We start from the raw sequence: 21,764 nt of genomic DNA, 5'->3' as shown, positions 1-21,764 counted from the left end.
ATGATAATAATATGACAAAGAAGAAGAAGAGGTAGAAGAAATCAAATAACATTTGGTACCATCATGCTGTGTTGTTTTTATTTCCTGCCATTTCTTACAGACATAATGAAGCACAGTATGGTCTCAAAGGAATCTAGTTGTTTTTCTCAGTGATAAACCAACAGATGTCAGCACTGAGCTCTGCTTCATCCCTGTCTATAAGAAGTTTGGGTCCCAAAAGGCTGAGACTGTTTTGGTGTTAAGTTTTCTGTTGGAAAAGTCAGAAGACTGAGGATAACTTCATTCATATAAGAGACATTGCAAATCACAGCTGTGTGTGCAAGGAATTGCTTGACTTCCAGCTAAAATTCAGTGTCTGTATTCTGTCAGAAGCTCTGAGGAGGAGAATAGAGGAACATGTGTAAAGGCAGAAGCACAGAGGACAGTGTGTGACAGTCACTGCCACATACTGACTGATGAGTGTGTGTTTGTGTGTGGTTAATGTTAGTTGCTGCCGTCTGACAGAGTCATCCTCTCTTGAAAGATGTGATTTAAACAATCACCATTAACTGGCTCCTCCCCTCCTCTCCCTCCAGCCAGCTGTGCTGTGTCAGTGGACTCACATCACATCACCTCTGTGTTGGTATCAGTCCTCCATGGAGCCTTCTGCCCAGACAGCACCTCCAAAAAACCTCCAGTTTGCATCAGAAGTTATAAGGCGGTTTAATTTCTGTTAGAGCTCACGTGGATCAGGACTTTTACATCTGGAAGCAACACATGAGCATTGAGTTTGATGCATTTCAAGGATTCAGGAGTGAGGTATCATTTTGAAGTATCTAACCTCAAAGAACCAAAGAGGAGAGAGGCAACTCGGTAAGTGTTTCTTATTCACAAAAAAAGAGTTGTATGTAGTTCAGAGAGTAAAAGACAATCTTACCTGTTGTTATCATAAATAAATTACAAGAATATGCGGGAGCATGCCATGATGTCAGGTTTTTTTTTTAAATAATAGCCAATAAGAGATTATGGGGATTCCTGAAAGTTAGTTTTTAATGCCTTTAAATGTTACCATTTATCAATTAATTCTCTGTTATCTGTGTCAGAAGTTGAAAAAAGGCCCAAGAATAACTAGCGAAAAGTTTTAAGAAAATAATGTTTGGAACGGAAAGAGGTAATGAGAAGAATGGTTTTGGCAACAGAATTCATAACATGAGGACAGGAGATAATAAAAACTATGAAAAAATAAATAAATAAATAAAATGATCATAATTCTGTTTTAGAAAAAAAAACACGGAAGTGAGCAGTGTAGAATTTTGTCATTTGGATGATTAAAAAAAAAAAGACATGAAATGTATTTGTGGAAATTTTGAATGAAGGTGTTGAGACTTCAAGAAGAGACATTATGACAAGGTTTTTAAACTTTCCATACACCTGATTATATGTGTTATATTATAACAGCAGGCCAGTAGATAGAGTCTATTATCTTTTCTATGCTTATTTGCCTTTTATTCACTTAATGTAAAACAAGTGCCAATCACATGCTGTATATACTGTATATTTTGTGTATAAGTATTAAAATTAGCTATTAACATAATTAAAAGGATGGTCAGACAGGACGAGATTAAAGTTTCCCTGGATTAAACACATGCATAATGTTCTCTTCCTTATTTTTAATGTAAAATTATGTGTAAATTATATTTGCCTTCTTGGTAAGTTTGTATTGAAACTCAACTAATGATTCATACTTTTTTTTTTCAATAATTAAACTGTAAATGGAACAATTGGCTGAAAACGATAACCTATTTCTATTGAGTAAAAGCTTTTCTTAAAGAATATGGCATACTGTGTGTTGCACAGCAACTGGAACATTTTATAAATAAAGACAACCTTATATAATATGCAGACGAACATAGACTATATGTACGAGCTTCTTCCATGTGAATAAATCCCATTGCCAGCATAGCATGCCAATAGCATCTACCAGAGGAGATTACAGTGGTGTGTGTGTGTGTGTGTGTGTGGGGGGGGGGATCAGTGGATCACTGGCAGAAAAAAGCAAGCACATGTATTTAGGACACTGCATACACCACAGTCATACATTTGGAACCTGATTATCAGCTGAAGATTGGTAGATACCTTTATGGGAATGCACATAAAAAACAGGACAGAAACAAAAAAAATCAATAAAACCAACAAGAGGATGACTGCACATTGCAATACTGTGTCCCCAGTGTGCAGTATTTAATTAAAATATACGGTAAACAGATTGTGATCAGGACATTTATAGTAAAAGGACATCAGATTGGTTCTGTTCGACAGTATCCAGGGACTGTCCTGGTAAAGGTTCCTTCTCTGATGGTGCACCCTGGGTGACACTGAACACATACTAATCAATGCAGCCAGATCCCTGCAGCTGCTAAAACAAGCACACTCATTATCTTTCATTTCAAAAGGATGGGGACGGATGGAGGAGAGACAGGGTGTCCACCATGAATTATTCCTATTGATGATGTGTCTCCCTCACAGAGAAAATCCCTTTTAAGATTTTCCCACAAATATGAAGAGTTATTGATTAACTTTACATCACCTTGAACATATGTACGCTCTCTTATGACTTGCTGAAGCTGTATCTTTTGAATTATGTGAAGATCTAAACCTTCATTTATAATTTTTTTTTTATTTTTGACATTAGTAAATGAAGACCCTCTTCAGTCATGTTATGAAATATAATGAACATTCAGTAAAATGAGTTTGGCAGTGTAGTGACATCTTCACCTCTATCTCCAACAAAAGATTTGGTATCTTGCCAACATTGTTAATTTCTGAAGGTTATATCCACAGGGCTGTAGATATTTCCTGGGTAGCTTCAGGCTCCCTCATTACACAAGTATCCTGCTGGGTGGTACTGTCTTAAAGTCACATTTCTGGGTTACAGAGAGAAATAAAACTCAAAGTGAAGGAGGAGAAACTTTGAGCATCAAATCAGACAGATAGTTATGATTTATGCAGTGTGACTTAAATGATTAAAAAAAAGCAGAATGAAGATGATTTGACCAGTATATTATTTAACTGTTTTGACTGACTTTCTTTTCTTCAACACAGGAGTTTGTCATTTAATGCCTGAAGGATTCTTTGACCAGTATCTGATGGATCCTTAAAACAATGGAAGACTTTGGACTGCGCATGTGCACTTTTACTATGAATCATGGATGAAAACAGTTCACTTGCGACCCCTGAGTACAATGACAGTGTCACAGTTTGGGCACTGATGCCCTCGGCTCCCAGCAGACACCTGGGCACGCTTCCCAACCCACAGTCCTACTTTAAGGATTTAGCAGGGATATTTTTCATGGTGACCCTGAATGTTCTGGCGCTTCTTGCTAACACTGCGGTCCTGGTGGTTGTCATCAAAGCCCCTCATCTCAGGAAATTTGCCTTTGTGTGCCACCTGTGTGCAGTAGACCTGCTGTGTGCCATCCTGCTCATGCCTCTTGGGATCATTTCCAGTTCTCCGTACTTTGCTGGAGTGGTGTTCACCGTGCTGGAATGTCAGATCTACGTCTTCCTTAATGTAATCCTCATAGCTGCCTCCATCTTCACCATCACAGCCATCAGCGTGGAGCGTTACTATTACATCGTCCACCCCATGCGCTATGAGGTCAAGATGACGCTGAAGCTGACTACGGCCGTGGTGGTGTTGGTGTGGGTGGCGTCTGCAGTGCTGGGCCTGTCCACTGTGTTTGGCTGGCCGTCCTACAGCAGCCTGAGCTCCATCAGTGCTGCACACTGTTCAATGCATTGGAGCCACAGTGACCACAGACGGATTTTCTCTATCTTCTACAGCGTCACCTGCTTCTGCGTGCCGGCTGTGGTCATTTTCGCTGTGTACTGTAACGTCTACAAGGTGGCCCGTGTAGCTGCACGCCAGCATGGACCTCTACCTTCATGGACAAACAGTCAGTTAAAGCACCGCTCTGACTCAATAAACAGCCAGACAACCATCATCACAACCCGTAACGCCCCACACAGGATTGTGCGTGACCGGCCTTTTGGAGGTGGTAAAGCTGCACTCACCCTGGTTGTTATTGTGGGACAGTTTCTGATCTGCTGGCTGCCTTACTTTGCCTTCCACCTCCATCTTACAATTTATACAACGCCCCAAATCCCTGATGACTTGGAGGAAACAGTCACCTGGTTGGCGTATTCCTCCTTTGCTATAAACCCGTTTTTCTACGGGCTTCTTAACCGGCAGATCAGGGAGGAGCTGTGTAAGCTGAGGCGCTGCTACTCAGCCCGGCCGGTGGAACTGGCCGTCTCCAGCCACGAGGGTTCAGGCCATGAGAACTTCCTCCAGTTCCTTCACAGGACCAGCTGTACTGTAGAGACACGTGCAAGCTTCGCCGCATCCAGCCCGAGGAGCACTTTGGATCAAACTGGGCAGACTGGTTATAGGATACCAGGGCAAATCCCAGAGGAGTTCAATTAGATATACTGTACTGCTTTACAAATGAGATGAAGACTGGTTGAATAGAATTCCAAACTATAAGCATCATGTCTGGTAACTGTAATATACAGTGTTCAGTAAACACATCAGGAAGTCAATACCTTTATTAAATGAAACTTGAAACATTTTTCTATGAATCTTAGAGAAAAGTGTCCAATCGCTTTTACAAATAATAAATAACTTTACGTGGACTAAACTACAAATCATTGTGTTGAATTTTCTGAAGTGATACTTTCTTTTTTACTATCTGTTTTTATTTAAACATTCATCAGCTTCAGCACTGTGTCATTCATTCCAACAGAGGAGGCAGAAACTGATGTGTACAGAATCCCCAGGTATTCAACAACAAATTCAGCAGCAATATTCTTTGTACACCCAATTTATGTTCCAAGAATAGGCCTATATGTGGACTTTATTTATTGTGGTCAAAGAAAGACACATTTTCTTCTAAATGTGTTGTTCCTTATTGCTATAAATGTGATAAAATAAACTCTGGTCACCACTTTTTGTGTTTAAGTCATAATAGCTTACAATGTTTTTCTACCCAATGTGTCATTTTCAGACAGTTTAAGAATAATATTATGCCTCTTATCAATGGACTTTGCCTTCACTAATAATTTAGTACTTTCTCATAGCAAATAATTTTTTTCCAACTGTGTGTTCAGTTAATGGGTCAGTCTTTACAGACCAGATCAGACTGCCCTGTAACCATCAGATCAGCCTCTCCGATAAAAGTACATCACCACTCAAAATATCCTTGAGCTCACTTAGTGTAAATCTTTTTAAATGCATATGCCAGATTAATGTTGGAAAATATAAAAGTGAAACTTTGGCATTAACCCATAAAGACACAAACAGCCACCGGCGACTAAAACCATCTACTGATCTAAACTGTTTAATACCTGTTGATCCACTAATCCTGTCAATGCATGTCAATAATTGGTGTAAAATGCAGTTTGTCATCTTTTCATGGTCATCAGATATGACTCATTTGGACGTTCAGAGGCTCTGTAGTTACTATGGAAACTGTCATCTTTTACAACATTGGTTCACCAATAATATTTATTTTATGAACCTTATTTTAGTGGGTCATATGACAGCTGGCCTAGTTTGGTTTTGTAAATTAACATCAACCCATGGAGTTGGATCAATGACAGTGGATAGAGATGCTTATTTTTACATTCAGTTATTGATATCTTTGCTGAAAAAGTCACTTTTTCTTCAGTTTTCTATGTCTCTGATTTAATAACTTTTGAATTTACTCTGAGCTTTTATGAACATTTACATGATCAGTAATTTAAATATAAAAAAAATACCTGATTTACACTGAAAAATGCGAAATACAGAGAATAATATTATACTAAATGGTGATAACTCACTTCCACATCCATTTGGAACCTGCCACAAAAGTCACACTGGGTTTTTATGGGTTAAAGAAGGAGCTAAATGAGGCACTAACAAAATGCTACCGTCATGTGGACTTTGTTTTATTTTTAAACATGATTTTTTTTCCCATTGCAGCTGATTTTCTGCATCCTGTGTGTCCATTTCTGAAAAGCCTATGACTAAGACTGGACCCAGTTCACACAGGGTTATATAAGGAGAAAATGCCATTTCATAACAGCTCAAGTGGTTGTTTAATGTGTACAGTAGCAGATTAAACCAAAGACTTGATATTTCCACATATATCAGCTGTATGAATGAGACCTATTCGCAAAAACACTGTAAACATAGAATTATATGTCTGTATTTTCATTAAGCTCGGATAATCATTAATGTTCTACATGGATTAATGCATGAAGGCAGTTTAATGATAAAATGGTGAGGCTTTTCTGGTGAATATTTTGAGGGTATGTGCAGCTCTTAGAGACAGATTAGACTTAAAGGATCACATCAGACAGACAAGCTGGTGGCAAATTAAAACAGCAAAATGTTCACAAACTCAGCAACACATTAAGAGCCTTGAACAGTAAACAAGTGTGTAAAAATAACAGCTATTAGCATCGCTCACCATGGCAATTCATACATATGCTAATATTATTAACATAATGTACTAAATTGTTGGCATATGGATGTAAAAATAAGAGAACTGTTCCATCTTGTGATCTCTGGCTACAAACACATACGGTACTGTACAGAAATTGCTGCAGATTACCTGTGGAATGTCCTAAAATAGAGTATATGTGCTGTATATGTGGGTCAGTGACAGATAAGGGTTGGCAAGATAAGCAGTTTTACAACATGTACTAAATTGTGAATATCATATTTACTTTGGTTTCATGATATTTAAACAGATTTGATATTTGTAAGAAAATGCACAAATATAAATAATTACCCTATTTTAAACTATCACAAGTGAATATATTTTATGAAGATTATCTCTGCATTTAAACATTTTTTTTTGTATTTCTCTAACATTAAGCAGGCTTTGACATATTAGTTAAACCCAACTTAAACAGATCAAAAGCCTGTACTGATCTGAAATGTTAAATAACTTTAAATGAATAAACCTATTAATACATTGAAATAATTCAGATAAAATACAGTTTTTCACCTTATCAGCAACATCAGATATAACTCTTTTGGATATGCAGAGAAAACACACTGAGTTTTACAAATGGCTGATGTTGTAGACACTTGGTTTTTTTCAGTTAATGGTATATAATGGTATAAATTTTCTCTGTTTTGTTATAATAAACTCAGAGTTTTTATGAACATTTAAAGAATCAATAAATTAAATACAGGAAATTTTAAGATTTTTACTAAGAAATGCAAAATGCAGAGGACAATGAATAAATCACTGGAAAAAGGTTAAATGTCCAGAGAAATGAAGTAAAGTTTCCACAAAAATAGCTATCTTTAAGTTGGGAAAAACTGTTGTTGCATTTTGTTCCATATATATATACATACATACATACATACATACATACATACATACATACATACATATATATATATATATATATATATATATATATATATATATATATATATATATATATACATATGGGTACTTCTACGAAACTGTACCCAGTTTCGTAGAAGTGGCACTTTGCCAGTTTTATATATTCAATAATAAAAGAGAAATTTAGGCATATTTCCCCCAGGATGTACATAATGATGACTTCAAATAAATGCAAAAAATTATGCTCTTGCTCTGAGCCATCCCAAAATTCATGAATTTTTAATAACATACTGGGGCCAAAAATAGGACCAAAATTGGGACATGAAAAAGTACTTAGGTGTCAGTGCATTTGATCTTGAAAACATGGCTTAAACTGGTCTTATATACCACTATAAAGAAAGACACTGTGTTAAATTTGGTGATCCTAGTCGTTTTACTAATCCAGACACGTGGGGTTTTCATGAATCTGCAGTCTCATTCCAGGTTTCGTGCGTAACCCATCGTGTTCACTTGCGAACCTGCCCATTTAAACACAAATAAATCATGAGTGATTTTGCAACAGCAATCATGTTTGTGAAACACTCTGCCTTGCATTATTGGTTTGATTCCCATACAGTAGAGTGTAATTTTCGTGCCCTTTTTGGCATGTTATTTGTGGGGTTTTTTTGTATAAAAAATAATATAAAAAAAATATAAAATGTGTTTGAAAAAAAAGTTTCTCTTTTACCTCAGTAAATATTTATTTTTAAAATAGACCTAAAGTGCTTCCAAACTTGCTTCATAATATTAGTCTACATCTGGTTTGAATTTTTGGCCCCCATGTCTTGTTTTTAGGGACCAGTTTCATAGAAGCACTCATTTTTCATCAAAAATATTAGTTACATCTTTCAACCCTTTTGTTGTTGGAACTGTAGCTCATACAAATACACAGGGATAACCACACACACAGTTTCAGGCGTTCTGTGAACACTTCATCAACAGCTTTGTTTCTAAAACATCTCTAAAGCCCCCAGCACCTAACGCCTAACAGATCCTAATAATTAAACCTTTGTGTGTCTCTCTGCAACTAAATAAATCATTGCTGTTACAAGAAAACAAAATATATGCACAAAATGAATACAATTGAAACACATGGGGGAGTGCCTTTGACCAGGTCCATGTTGTAACAGTGACGACTGGGTCAGAGCATCACCACAACTGCAGGTCTGGTTGGGTGTTCCTGGTCTGCAGCAGTAAGTATGGACCAAAAATGGACTCAGGAAGGACGTCCTAGTTTCAGGTCTGTTGATCACCTGTGGGAGGTGTTGGACAAATAAATCCAATTCATGTAGGTCCACCTCTCTACTTCCTGGACTTTCTAAGATCTGCTGCTAACACCTTGATCCAGATACCACAGCACACCCTCAGAGGTCTGAGTCTAGGCCTTGGTCACAGCTGGTTTTGTGGAAAAAGGGGAACCTACACAATATTAGGTAGGTGGTAATATTGGGAATGAACAACTACCACATCAACTTCAGGGTCAACTTCAGGTGTCAAACATGTGGCCCAGGGGCCAAATCCAGCCTGCCAAAGGGTGGGAGGAATTTGTGAAATGCAAAAATTACACTGAAGATATTAACAATCCTTTTAGTTCAGGTTCCACATTCAGACCAATTCAATCTCAAGTGGGCAGGACCAGTAAAATACTATCATAATAACATAGAAATAATGACAATTCCAATTTTACTCTTTGTAAATGTAAATATTTTCATGTATTTACACTAAAACAAAGTATAATTTTGCAAAAAATGTAAATAACCTGAACAAGTATGAACAACCTGAAATGTCTTATGAGAAATAAGTAAAATTTTAACAATTTTCTGTCTGTTATTAAATGTTTTGTGTATTTGTAGATCAACTGTTATCTGTAAGTTATAATATACATGTGTAAATGATAAACTGAGGCATAATATTGTTAAAATTACACTTATTTTTTCAGTTTGCTCATGTTATTCACATTGTTTGAAAGGATAGTTTGTAGATGTAAACCTTTTCACAATGTAAATTTAGTTTTTTCACTCTAAAACAGAGAAATGTTTGGAGTTGACATTATTTATATATTATTATGTTATTATTTTACTGGTCTGGCCCACTTCCGATCAAATTTAGCTGAATGTGGCCCCTGAACTAAAATGAGTTTGACACCCCTGGTCTACATGTTCAATTGCTGTCTGATATATCAGAGCCACTGACAGGTCCCATTGTAATGAAATAATCAACATTAACTCATAAAGACCCAAACATCCACCGGCCACTAAAATTATTTACTGACATAAAATGTTAAGTAACCACTGATCCACTAATCTTATAAATGCATATAATTAATTGGTATAAAATGCAGTTTGTCATCTTTTCATGGTTGTCAGATATGACCCATTTGGACATTCAAGGGGCTCTGTAGTTACCGTGGAAATACCATCATCTTCTACAACATTGATTCACCAGTAAAACCCATGGAGTTTGATGAATGACAGTGGATGGAGTTACTTGTTTGTTTGTTTTTTTATGTTTAATTAGTGATGTATTGTGTTGAAAAAGTCACTGTTTCCTAATTTTCCTCTGTTTTGATATATTAAGCTTTGAATTTTCTCTGAGCTTTAATGAACATCTGTGTGATCAGTGAATTAAATATAGGAAAAACTATATGATTTATACTGAAAGATGCAAAAGTACGGAAGTACAGGAAGTACGACCATATTAGTCCTGTGCTCAGATCTGTGCAGTGGCTTCCTGTCACTCAGAGAATAGACTTTAAAACAGCTCTGCTCGTTTATAAGTCTCTCCATGGTCCGGCACCAAAGTACATCTGTGACATGTTGGTCCCGTATGAACCATCTCAGACCCTGAGAACCTCAGGAACTGGTCTTCTGCTGGTGCTCAGAGTCAGGACTAAACAGGGTGAAGCTGCATTTCAGTTCTATGCAGCTAAACTCCGGAACAGTCTCCCTGATGATGTGAGAGACCTCTACTCTGACAATGCTTAAGTCCAGGCTGAAAACAGCTGTTCAACTGTGCATAGAACAACTGAAAGGGTTCTGTCTGCACTCTCCGCTTTTACTTTGTTTTAATTATTATTTATGTTTTATTGATTATGTTTTAATTGTAATTGTGTGTTTTTAACCTGTCTCTTTTCCATTTTTGTAAAGCACTGTGAATTGCCCTGTGTATGAATTGTGCTATACAAATAAATCTGCCTTGCCTTGTCAAAACACAGAGGATAATATTATAATACATGGTGAAAAATCACTTAAGAAAGGTGAAATAGAGAGAAAACTGACACAAAAGTAGCACTGGGTCGTTATGGGTTAATATCATTTAGCCTATCAGTGGTCATAATGTATATATACACAGTAACACACTGATCACTGTCATCACTGTAACGTGTGCTTTAAGTGTACAATAGTTTTTGTCATATTTCCACTTCGTTTTCCATTTAAACAAAAGGCTAAAAGCAGAACACCAGACCAGTCTTTTATGTATGACATAGTGCATGTGATAAAATGATATTAAAAGTGGACGGTACGGATGATGAAAATACAGTTCAAAGAGCTGACTGTCTATTTCATCACCCCGTTTCCAAAGTGTGTTTTTGTTTAATGAATATTTGAGCTTGAGCAGTCTTCATAAGTTGCTAATTAAGGTGAAGGACCTCCTTCCTCGGTGGCCTTTATTAAATCAAGACAATCACACGGACTGTCTGTCTCTTTGCAAAGCGTATTCATTGTAGATCAAACAGCCATGTCTCAAATGAGAATCTGTGGCTTGAGCTCAGTCGAGAGTGGTTTGTTATTCATCCGTACTTCATGGTAAATGTACCTTCTGCTGTCTATTTACTTTAAATTTGATGAGGCTCTCTGTTGTTGTGCAGATGGTGATAATGAGAGAACAACACGGAAAAACTCAAAGACAGAAGGTGTGATTGATGGTGCTGTCGGACAGAACGGGCCACGTTATTTCATCAGGCCTTCCTTCAAACAGTGTGAGTTTTCTCAGAACCGCATGCGCTCATTTAACACGACAGCTTTTTATCCATCTTCACAGGCAAACCCTCATGGAGGCAGTGCAGGTACAGGTCACACAAACCAGCTCCAAGTCCAGAGTCACAGTAAGATACAAATGAGCCTATCACGAGCTCTCAACAGACTTTTTTATTTTATTTTGACATGTGCAAGATTTGTTAAGGTACTTTAAGGAACTGACATAAGACTTTGTGATCAGTAGAAAAAGATGGGGTAAGGGGGCAGGAGTATATAAGCTGTACTTCATCCCGCTCCTTTTCAAATGTTTTTTTTTTTTTTTTAAACCCATGAGGACCCAGTGTAACTTTTGTGTCAGTTCTCTCTATTTAACTTTTCCTAAGTGCTTTATCACTGTTTATTCTAAAATTATCCTCTGAATTTTGCATTTTTTCCAGTGAAAATCATATGCTTTCCTATGTCTAATTGACTGATCATGAAGATGTTCATAAAAGCTCAGAGTAAACTTAAAGGTTATTGTATCAAAACAGAAAAAAGTTGAAGAAAAGGTGACTTTTTCTGTAAAATATATCATTAACTGCATATAAATCCAGTGTCTCCATCCACTGTCATTGATCCAACTCCATGGGTGAATCAGTGTTGTAGAAGATGACGATGTTTCCATGGTAACTACGGAGCATCTGAATGTCCAAATGGGTCACATCTGATGACCATGAAAAGGTGACAAACTGCATTTTACACCAATTATTTCATGAATTGATAGGATTTGTGGATCAACAGTTTAGATCAGTAGATGCTTTGGGTTGATGGTGGATGTTTGGGTCTTTATGGGTTAAACTTTTTTCTTTTCTTTTTTTTAATATTCGAAATTAAAAAAAAAAAAAAAATTAAAATTAAATAAACATTAAGTCATAAAGGATTTGGTTGAGCAAGATGACAAACCTTCTTTGATCACAAAAATGCTGTGTAATATACAGCATAATATAGAACTGGGGTGTCAAACATGCGGCCTGGGGGGCAGATGTGGCCTGCCAAAGGGTCCAGTTCGGCCCCTGGGATGTTGTTGCCAAGTGCAAAAAATTCCACAGTTGTGAATTGAATTAAGCAAAAAAAATTTAGCTTGAATTAAGGAAAAAAATCTTGAATTAAGCCCCCCCCAAAAATCTTAATTAAGTAAAAAAAAAATCTTTAATTAAGCCAAAAAAAAAAAAAAATCAATTAAGTACAAAAAAATCTTCCATTAAGCCAAAAAAAAAAATCTCAAATTTAGCAAAAAAAACTTGAATTAAGCCAAAAAAAAAAAAAAAAAAAATCTTCAATTAAGTAAAAAAAATCTTGAATTAAGCCTAAAAAAAAAAAATCTTCAATTAACAACTTCATTTTTTCCCCCCTTTGTTTTAGGGCAAAAAATAACATTAAATTATGAAAATAATTACATTTACAAACTATCCTGTAACACTAAAATGTGAATAACTTGAACAAATATGAAGAACCTGAAATGTCTTAAGAAAATTAAGCACAGTTTTAACAATTTTTCTTCCTGTTCCTCAGTGTTTAGTGTCTTTGTAGATCTGATCCATAATGCACATGGAGAAATGAGAAGTTGAGGAATAATATTGTTAAAATTGCACTAAAATTTTCTTACGTTTTTTTAATTTAAATTTAAATTTTTCTGTTTTGTTTTTTTTTTTTTTTGGATAGTTTATAAAAGTAAGAATTTTCATAGTTTAATGTTTTTTTTTTTACACTAAAACAAAGACAAAAATTTGGAGTTGTCATTATTTACAGTTTATTATGTTATTATTTTTCTGGTCCGGCCCACTTCAGATCAAATTTAGCTGAATATGGCCCCTGAACTAAAATGAGTTTGACACCCCTGATATAGAATCATATTTCTCTGGTTCCTCACTTGACTTGACAACATCCCAATAAAAACAAAAGCATTATATAATTTCACTTTAAATACCCTTACTCTCAAATGTACTGCCAATATCCCATATTAATTTAGTTATATAATCCAACTTGGAAGCAGCAAAAAAAAAAAACAAAAAAAACAAAACAAAATTAAAGCAGAAGAGAAAATGTCAAACAGTAATTATTTGGATCAAATTCTGCTTCCACCTCTTGGAAATGATTCACAGTTAAATCATCAATGGCACATCTGCCACCTGACCTATTATTTAAGGTTTATACAAGGGTTTATTCCTGAGTTGAGAAAACATGCATGATCCAATAAAACATTAAAGCATTTAACACAAGGTATGTTTTCATATTGTAACTGTTTTCCGTCACGCTGACTTTGAAACACAAAAATATAGAAATGTATGTATTCAGAAATTAAAACACAGCGATTATTCTTGTATTTGTGCTGTAATGGCATTAGTTAGACGTGTGTATGTGTGTGTCTGTGTACACTGTTACCTTGACATAACGAATAATCAGTCTGACCTGTTGTACTGAAAACAGCTGGACTGACAGGTGTTTAGCAGGAACACCGTCTGACATCCATCCTGCCCCACATAAGCTGCTGCTGTGGAGAACGGAGGTTACGAGCAGCCCCGGATAAAACCCATGCATTTCCTCTGTTTTCTCCACTTGGTATGTGCATATGTTTAACGCTCATGTATAGGCTTGAATATTCACTTTCAAACTAATTTCTCCTCTGTGCTAAGTGCTGCCTGTGACACATAAATTCGTCTGGTGTATTTTGGCTTCCATTAAAAGCCATATGGAGATTTCACACAGGATTATCCCACATCAAATGGTCTCTGGGAGAGTTCATGAAAAAATGGAAAATGTTGAACCAGCACTGAGTTAGAAAATATCAAAAGAGTACATATTAATCAGACTGAAATAGAGTCTTGCAATGACACAAATAGAGAAACTTTATCTGTTTACATAGTGCTAACCATCAAAAATAAGCCTACTATATTGGAAATATACCATATTTAAAACTTTTTTTTTTTTTTAGCATCGTTGACTTTATTATTGCACATTTGTGCTTTGATGTGCCACTTAAGGACATTCTCCTGTATTAAAGAGACTAGATGTATAATTAAGATACACTTCATTATAATATGATAGAGCTGGAGCCCATTTTTAGAAGAAATGAATGAATTTGTTTGATACTTGGGACTGACTCCAGCACTCCTGTGACCCGCTCGAGGATTAAGCACTTTGGAAAGTGAATGAATGAATGAATGTTTTTATTTATTTATTTTTTATGCGTGTTTAATTATCCCTCTGAGCCTGGTGCTCAAAGGGATTTCGTTAGATTCCATCATAGAAAACAACAGACAAAGGTGGGGTAAAGAAAAACACTACTAAAAAGTACTCTTAATTAACATTTGATGTCATATTAACCCTTTCATGCATGAATTATGAGAACCTTAGTCAATATTTTTTACTTGAGTGATTTTATTCCTCTTTAGGTGTGAAAAAAACAATGCAATTGATTTTTTTTATGAACCTATTTTTCACAGAGTTACAAAAATGTCCACTCAGTTGGACACCATGCATTTCATTTTTGAAGCAAAGAAACATTTATTTAAAACCCATCATTAGAAAGTGATATACTGTATGAAAACTGTGAAATAAAAACATTTTTAATGCCGTTTTCTCACATTTTAGTGTACTCTAATACTAGTTGTTACTCACTTCATGGAGATAATATGCAAAAAACAAAAAAACAAAAAAAAAAAAAACTTTTTGTTTAAGAAAACTGTCACAGCCTAACAAAAATTAGCAATTGACTTACACTAAAACATGTTCGTGCAGATCAGGTTTATCAAGAACAGCAAAGTTACAGTCATGGTATGAACTGCAGTGTTTGGGATGATGCATAAGCGTTCACTGTATTGGCTGATATGGAACTGAAACAACAAAACCCATGAATATACAAGAGAACAGCTGACCACTGTAGTGACCACTATGCATGAAAGGGTTAAAATGAAACTAGAAGCCCATTGAAATCAAAGTTAAAATACACTGAGAAAGTACTTCAAATATGATACAAAGTGTATTTTAAAAAAACATTCAAAAGACACTGAACTTTTCACTATTCTATTCTACTCTATTTTATTCCTCTTTAATTCTGAGACACTCCGCCTCTTTAAGATGCTCTGTTTTTCCTTTATCAGTCATGTTACTGATCTGTTGACAATTAAGAAAACTAATTTCAAACAAAAAGTCCCTCTAGATGTTTTTTTTTTTTTTTTTTTACCATCACTTATTTTTCCAGCCCCTGTCCCAATTTTTTGGGGATGTAGAGATGCCATCAAATTCAAAATTACCTTTTAAAAAAAAAAAAAAAAAAAAAAAAAAAAAGGAATACTTTTTCTCAGTTTAAACATTTGATATGTTTTATATATTCTTGAATAAAATATGGGATTACCAGATTTGCAAGTCATTTCATTCTGCTTTTATTTACATTCTCCAGTGTCCCAACTTGTTATATGTTATATGTCTAAAAGAACACAGAAGAAATACTACTTCTGATTCTGTCCTAAACAAATGGAAAACCCAGCTGTAGTTAATTCTATAGGAATAGTTCTGTCTGAGAGGCTTAACATGACTCAGGATTTTCCAACAGAAAACCACAGATAACAGTAAATTGTGGACACCCTCTAAACCCACTCACACTCTCCAGTGACCTCACCTGCGTGGACACAAACAAACCCCATCTGGCGAGGTGTGCAGGCCATTAGCATACCGTGGTCTCCTGTACTGACACAGGAAGCTCTCTGCCATCAATGCACTGTGTTCTCACTCCATCAGAAATTATCATTACCATAGAAACTGTACAGTAGTCACTTATTCAGGGAGCAGCACGGGCTGTTATGTAAGTCACCTTTCAGAAATAGAAAACCCACTGCCATGTCCATTCAGACAGAGTTTGTTTGAGTCTCTTAATATAATTTTCCAGCTGTGTACATGTCAAAGTTCTGGATTCATTCTCTTCAGATGTACTCTATCAACTCAATTCAATTCAATTCAACACACTTTATTTATCCTTAAGGGTAAAAAGGGCATGAAAGTAGCTTTAAAAGAGACTTTAAAAAGAGACAGTACAGGGTCACCACACACAAGGACAAGAAAACACACACACTGGGTATGTGAGTGAACATCAACCGCACTGACCACACATTCAGACATGAAATAAATCTATTCTTAATGGATTTCCTGGATGATTTTTTCCAAAACACACCATCAGCAAGGATGAAACGTTAACACAGGGATTAAAGCAAAAAATTTTTCATCTGATTGAAAATTTTCTTCTGGTCAAAATCATTGGCCACTATTAAAAATGATGCAATACAATACTACTATAGTGTACAAGTTTATATAGTCAAATTTGGCAATACTGTAAAACACACTAAATGGGAGAGTGTACAGGTGTAGAAGATTAGTAACATGGGTAGAAAAAATGTCATGAGTGGTACTGGTGGGGGGTCTGGGGGTCCTCCCCCAGAAAATTTTTAAAGCTTCAGGTCAATTTTGGTGCTCTCTGGTTAATTTTAAAGGGTATGAAAACCTTTGAAGCAAGTGAAAATAACTAGAAGAAAACCTAACTGCAAAAAAATGAGTGAAAAACTTTTTATTTAACAATTTAGGAACTCCTAAAACATAACTCCAACAGCACAAGAATTTTGGGGAAAATGTGTAAATGTAACCCTAACCAACTAATCTTCAGCTTCTCAGATTGATGGCGGATCAGGACTTTTTTTTTTTTTTTTTTACCACTGGAACCATACAGAATTTTCTTGTGGCAAACTACGCACATGCACGCACCATGATCTAATTGGAGTTCCATCGTCTCCCTTCTCATCAAGCCACGCCCACCTCCATCTATTTTTCACGCATCTCTCAATAGTTCCCACTTCAGCACCTTCCTCTACAAACGTGTCCATGATGTTGTATATGCTAGCCAAAATAATCTGTACGTCATCAAACCTGCGTCCACAACCCCCTCCCGCCAATATCATGTTCTCTTCTGATTGGAAGAAATTACGTCAACTGAAACAGAAATTATATTCCGTTACAGATACTCTCTGAGGGTATTTAAAATACAGTGGCTTTGCAAATACCAAGGGTGTTACTCATTCATTCAATTTTATCTTCGTACTGTACCACACAGATAGAAATAAGATGCTAAACGGGTCAAAATAAAGCACTTATGCAGTCGGGCGCGTAACCGCGTAAGGCCGCGGCGCGCACAGCCGCACGCACGGGAAGGGCGCATACACACAAACACACACACTAGTCATATACCGGCAAGAGGAGATAAACTATGAACCCAAACATGAAGGTCCATGCAGATCAGTTCTGTCTTCTTCCCTTTTCGCTGTGGTTCTTTCATAATGAAAGCTACTTGTTAGCACTAAACTACAGTTAGGCTGGAGGCTGAACTTCGGTAAAGCTGAACTTGTCCATGTGTTTCTGAGGCACAGAATGAGCAGCGTTTCCTTCCAAACATAAATAGTCATCAATCTCTCCTCCCGACATAAAAATAAAGAAGTCATCTTATTATCATCACTGTTAAACCTATCAGCCCCCTGTGCCTGTGTTAAACACCTGCAGACCCAGGACAGGATCGCGGTGCCGACTGGACTCCGGGAAACACGTGGGGAAGTTACTTCAATATGACTTTTTTCCCCCCTCAGTTTTTCCATTTGACGGAAATCCGTCGTGGTGACGGAGAACTTTAATCCCTGCGTTAACAATAACAACAAAATTATCACCTAATAACATGATAAATACCTCAACATTTATCCAAACTGCAATACACTGTAAAATATATGGCATTTGCAACTAGTGACACATACTGGGTAGATTTAAAATGGTAAAATATTCCTGAAAATGTATTTTTTAAAAAGAGAATCAAATGACATCAATACAACCTTAATATTTAACTTAACTAAAATTAACTTCCCAGCAAAAGCAGGCCAAATTTAATCAGATTTAGTATTGAGTCATTTGTTTGCCACAGTTAATGTCCATTTATTTCTCTTTACACAGTGACATAACTCACGGATTTGCATAACTGTATGTAAACCATTTGACAGGCAATGTATTTGTAGAAATAACACATTTAATCGTTGAAGTGTCATTAAACTTACATATTTCTCTATAAGTTTCAAAAAAGGTAACAAAACCATAGAAAATATTGAAATCGCTGCCTCTACAATGAGTAAAATAAGACAAGTTTCTTAAGTGTCAATGTTCTACAGTCAACTCAATATTCTGTGGTTATTCTTTTTCTAATGTATGTCAATAAATGATATAAATATGAGTAATTTAACTTAATAGTCCCTACAACTACATTTTGTCTGTTTCATCCAGTAAATATATTGATATATTAAATATTGATTCCCCTAATCTCATTCTTACAGTGTTTATGTGATATAGTTTTTAGTCTTGTATTTGCATAAAACAGGAACTTAAGGAAAGGAGGTAACTGTACATTTTACATTATTCTATCACAGTGTGTTTGCTGCCCGCTGAAGATGAAAGTAATATTTTAACATGACATGTCGAACATATGAAGGGCTGATAAGATTTAACTCCAGATTGATAGATGGACTATTAATAGCAGTGAGAATGACAAGTTAATGGGTCCGAAGGTTGAAACAGGTGAAAGGGTTTTCCTTAAAAGCATGTTGTGAAACCAGAATGAGTGCAGAGACAGGGGAATGCTCTTCACAGGAGGATGGTGTAATAGCACACAGTGTACCTGCTCTCGCGCCTGCATTGTGATTTATAATATTGATTAAGAGGAAAGAGCAGCAGGGATGGAATACACCCTCAGAGCTGAAGTGTTTTCCACAGACTCTCCTTGCTCACAATGTCCAAAATAAGCACTAATATTGTTACAGTTTGTGAAAATAATCTTCCTATATTTTGGGTTCTAGTGTGTTATTATTGAGTTTCAAGTTGTGGAGTGAAATAAATAATACACTAATATTTGTATTCTTGTTTCAGAACTAAATATAGGAAGAATGTTCTTTTCTGCTATTCTGGGGAGGTGGTAGGAAGTAGAGAATTGAGAAGGTGGTGAGAAACACAAGGGAGATAGGTGAGAGTGTGTTTGACGTACTATAAAACACGTTTTTAATGAGGCTGTGAGAAAATTAACACTACACTCAACTAATATTATTCTTCGATTTGATTTTTTGAGTCTAATGACTATTATTTACCAGTAATTTATAATAATAATAATAATAATAATAATAATAATGATAACAACAAGAATAACAGAAATGATGGCATTTTATGTTGCTTTTTTTTTTTTGAGTGAAAAAAGTTTGGCATTCTAAGACATAGATTAATTACAGAAGATGATCCTCATTCTGAATACTTTGATATGTAAGTTTATATTAATGTGCAGTAAATAGATGCAATTTTCATTATAGACCAGAAGACGGCAGTATAGTCCTTCAATTAAATCACTTTCTCACCATTTCTTTTTCAGTGTAACTAAAATATCATGAAAGACTATCAGAAATAATATGTATTGGGACGTTTTTTTGTTCACTCTTATTGTTCATATTATATATTTTTCATTTCCTCAAAATGTGTACGTTCTACTTCCTACTTTAAGTGCTGAAATTAGGAGTTTGTCATATATGTCCACAGTACAGTTCACAATTTTCTTGTACATGTTGCATTTTTTTTTTCAGTGGTTCATTTGGCAATTTTGAACACAATTTTATTAGAACCGTGGCTCTGCAACCTAAACCTTTCTATCACAAGAAACAATTTTGCTATTATTACTATAATTTATTTATTGTTTTTCTTACCTCTAAATTAGACTACTTGGTAGTTTTGTTTTTTTTTAGCTGGCAATAGTATGTTTATGATTTATTACTGCATCAGCAGATAGGCCTATACATGTTCCAACTGCATGTTAAGAAGATTATCAAGAACGTGTTATCAAGAACCTTTTGCTATTTTACAAAATTTAGGTTAGGAATTGAGCTAAACGTTTTCATCTGTTGCTTGTATCACTAGTATATGAGAAAATGAGTGGGTTAGACCAGTTGGACCACTGTCAAGGATTAGCATCAGTTTGAAGTGTTCATAAATCATTAAAAGTATGACTCTAATCAAATGTAGGTTAATCTCTGTGGCTCTAAATTGGCATAGATAAGAGACCCCTCGATTGTAACCGGTTACGTGAATACACTGGTATCTCACTTCATGTTTGCTACTTTTTAACATATTCAATACAATTTGTTAACAGGGAGCACTGATCTATTTACTGAAAAAAACCCACATAATTTAAAAACAGTATTTTTATTTTGGCATACTATTATGTAGTACATGCTTTTGCCATATAATGGTCATTCAACCTACATATATAGAAATTAAGCTTAAGTTTTTGGGGTCAACTTCCTGTTTAGTGCAGACCATAACCCCATGTGATGGTTCATAAATTACATTATGTGATGTTGGATATACAGCAAGGTCTCAGCACTAATTGCTTTGACTTAAAGGGGTCATATTTGGCTTAACTCAATTTTATTAGTCTTTGGTTCATTTATTTGGGTATTTGGACCTAATAGTTCAAAAAGTTTGAATTTGAACCCTCCAGGTGCTGCAAAGCTATCTTTATATTTATTTTGGCCAAAATCGAGTGGATTTCTTCAACCCATTTTATTTCCTTCTTAATTTATTACATCTATAACTAGTTATGTCACAACATTTGCACATATAAGGTCAAGACTTCCGATAAACATTTCTTCGAGTACGACATAACTTTATCAGCGGCAGCGGTTGTAGTAAAAACCGAAAATATGTCCAAAGTTCCAACTTTGTTGGTTGTATTATCGAACACAAGTGGCTGAACGGGACAAGGCAGCATAGTCTACAACCCGGAGGGGGTGGGGGGTGAAGTGGCTCATTTGCATTTAAAGGGCCAGCGCTCAAAATTACCTTTCTGGTGTCATTACTCAGAAATAGGGTTGAAGATGGACATGTGGAGTTGAATTAATGTAGAATTCAGACCCAAATATAGCATTTACAGTTTATGAAGACTACAGGAAAATGTTTTAAAATGCATAATACCATTTAAAAAAGCAAAAGATCACTCCTTTAAACTTACAGCAGAAGTACAATGCTGTTTTTACAAACTCTCCCAATAAACCTGAATTCACTGCAGACCTGTTACGTCTCATTGTTACTGTATTATGCTGCACTGTCTACATTCATGGTCACTTTTGTCAGATCTGTCTGATGTTGTCTGTATCTGCGTGTGATTGCATTCCCACCAGGGTGTATCAGTGTATACAGAGCCATCTCCATGTTAACAGTATTTATAACCCCTACCCCTCCTGTCCTCCCACAGCACAGGAAAATGATC

The 21,764-nt window shown here is 35.7% G+C and overlaps 1 protein-coding gene across 1 annotated transcript; it reads left to right on the top strand.

Annotated features, from left to right (window-relative positions):
- The first annotated feature begins 613 nt into the window (after nt 1-613).
- On the top strand, nt 614-4,985 carry LOC115420195 (probable G-protein coupled receptor). The gene is made up of 2 exons (XM_030135451.1): nt 614-852; nt 3,082-4,985. The coding sequence occupies exon 2, from the start codon at nt 3,185-3,187 to the stop codon at nt 4,463-4,465; it is 1,281 nt and encodes a 426-aa protein (XP_029991311.1). The 5' UTR covers nt 614-852; nt 3,082-3,184; the 3' UTR covers nt 4,466-4,985.
- Nucleotides 4,986-21,764: the final 16,779 nt, after the last annotated feature.

This window comes from Sphaeramia orbicularis, chromosome 5, assembly GCF_902148855.1.
Source record: "Sphaeramia orbicularis chromosome 5, fSphaOr1.1, whole genome shotgun sequence".
Lineage (NCBI taxonomy): Eukaryota > Metazoa > Chordata > Actinopteri > Kurtiformes > Apogonidae > Sphaeramia > Sphaeramia orbicularis.
Note: the sequence above shows the minus strand (reverse complement) of the source record. Positions and strands in the feature narration are given on the sequence as shown.

Coding starts and splice junctions, on each gene's coding strand:
- LOC115420195 (XM_030135451.1), top strand. CDS start 3,185: ATGGATGAAAACAGTTCACTTGCGACCCCTGAGTACAATGACAGTGTC.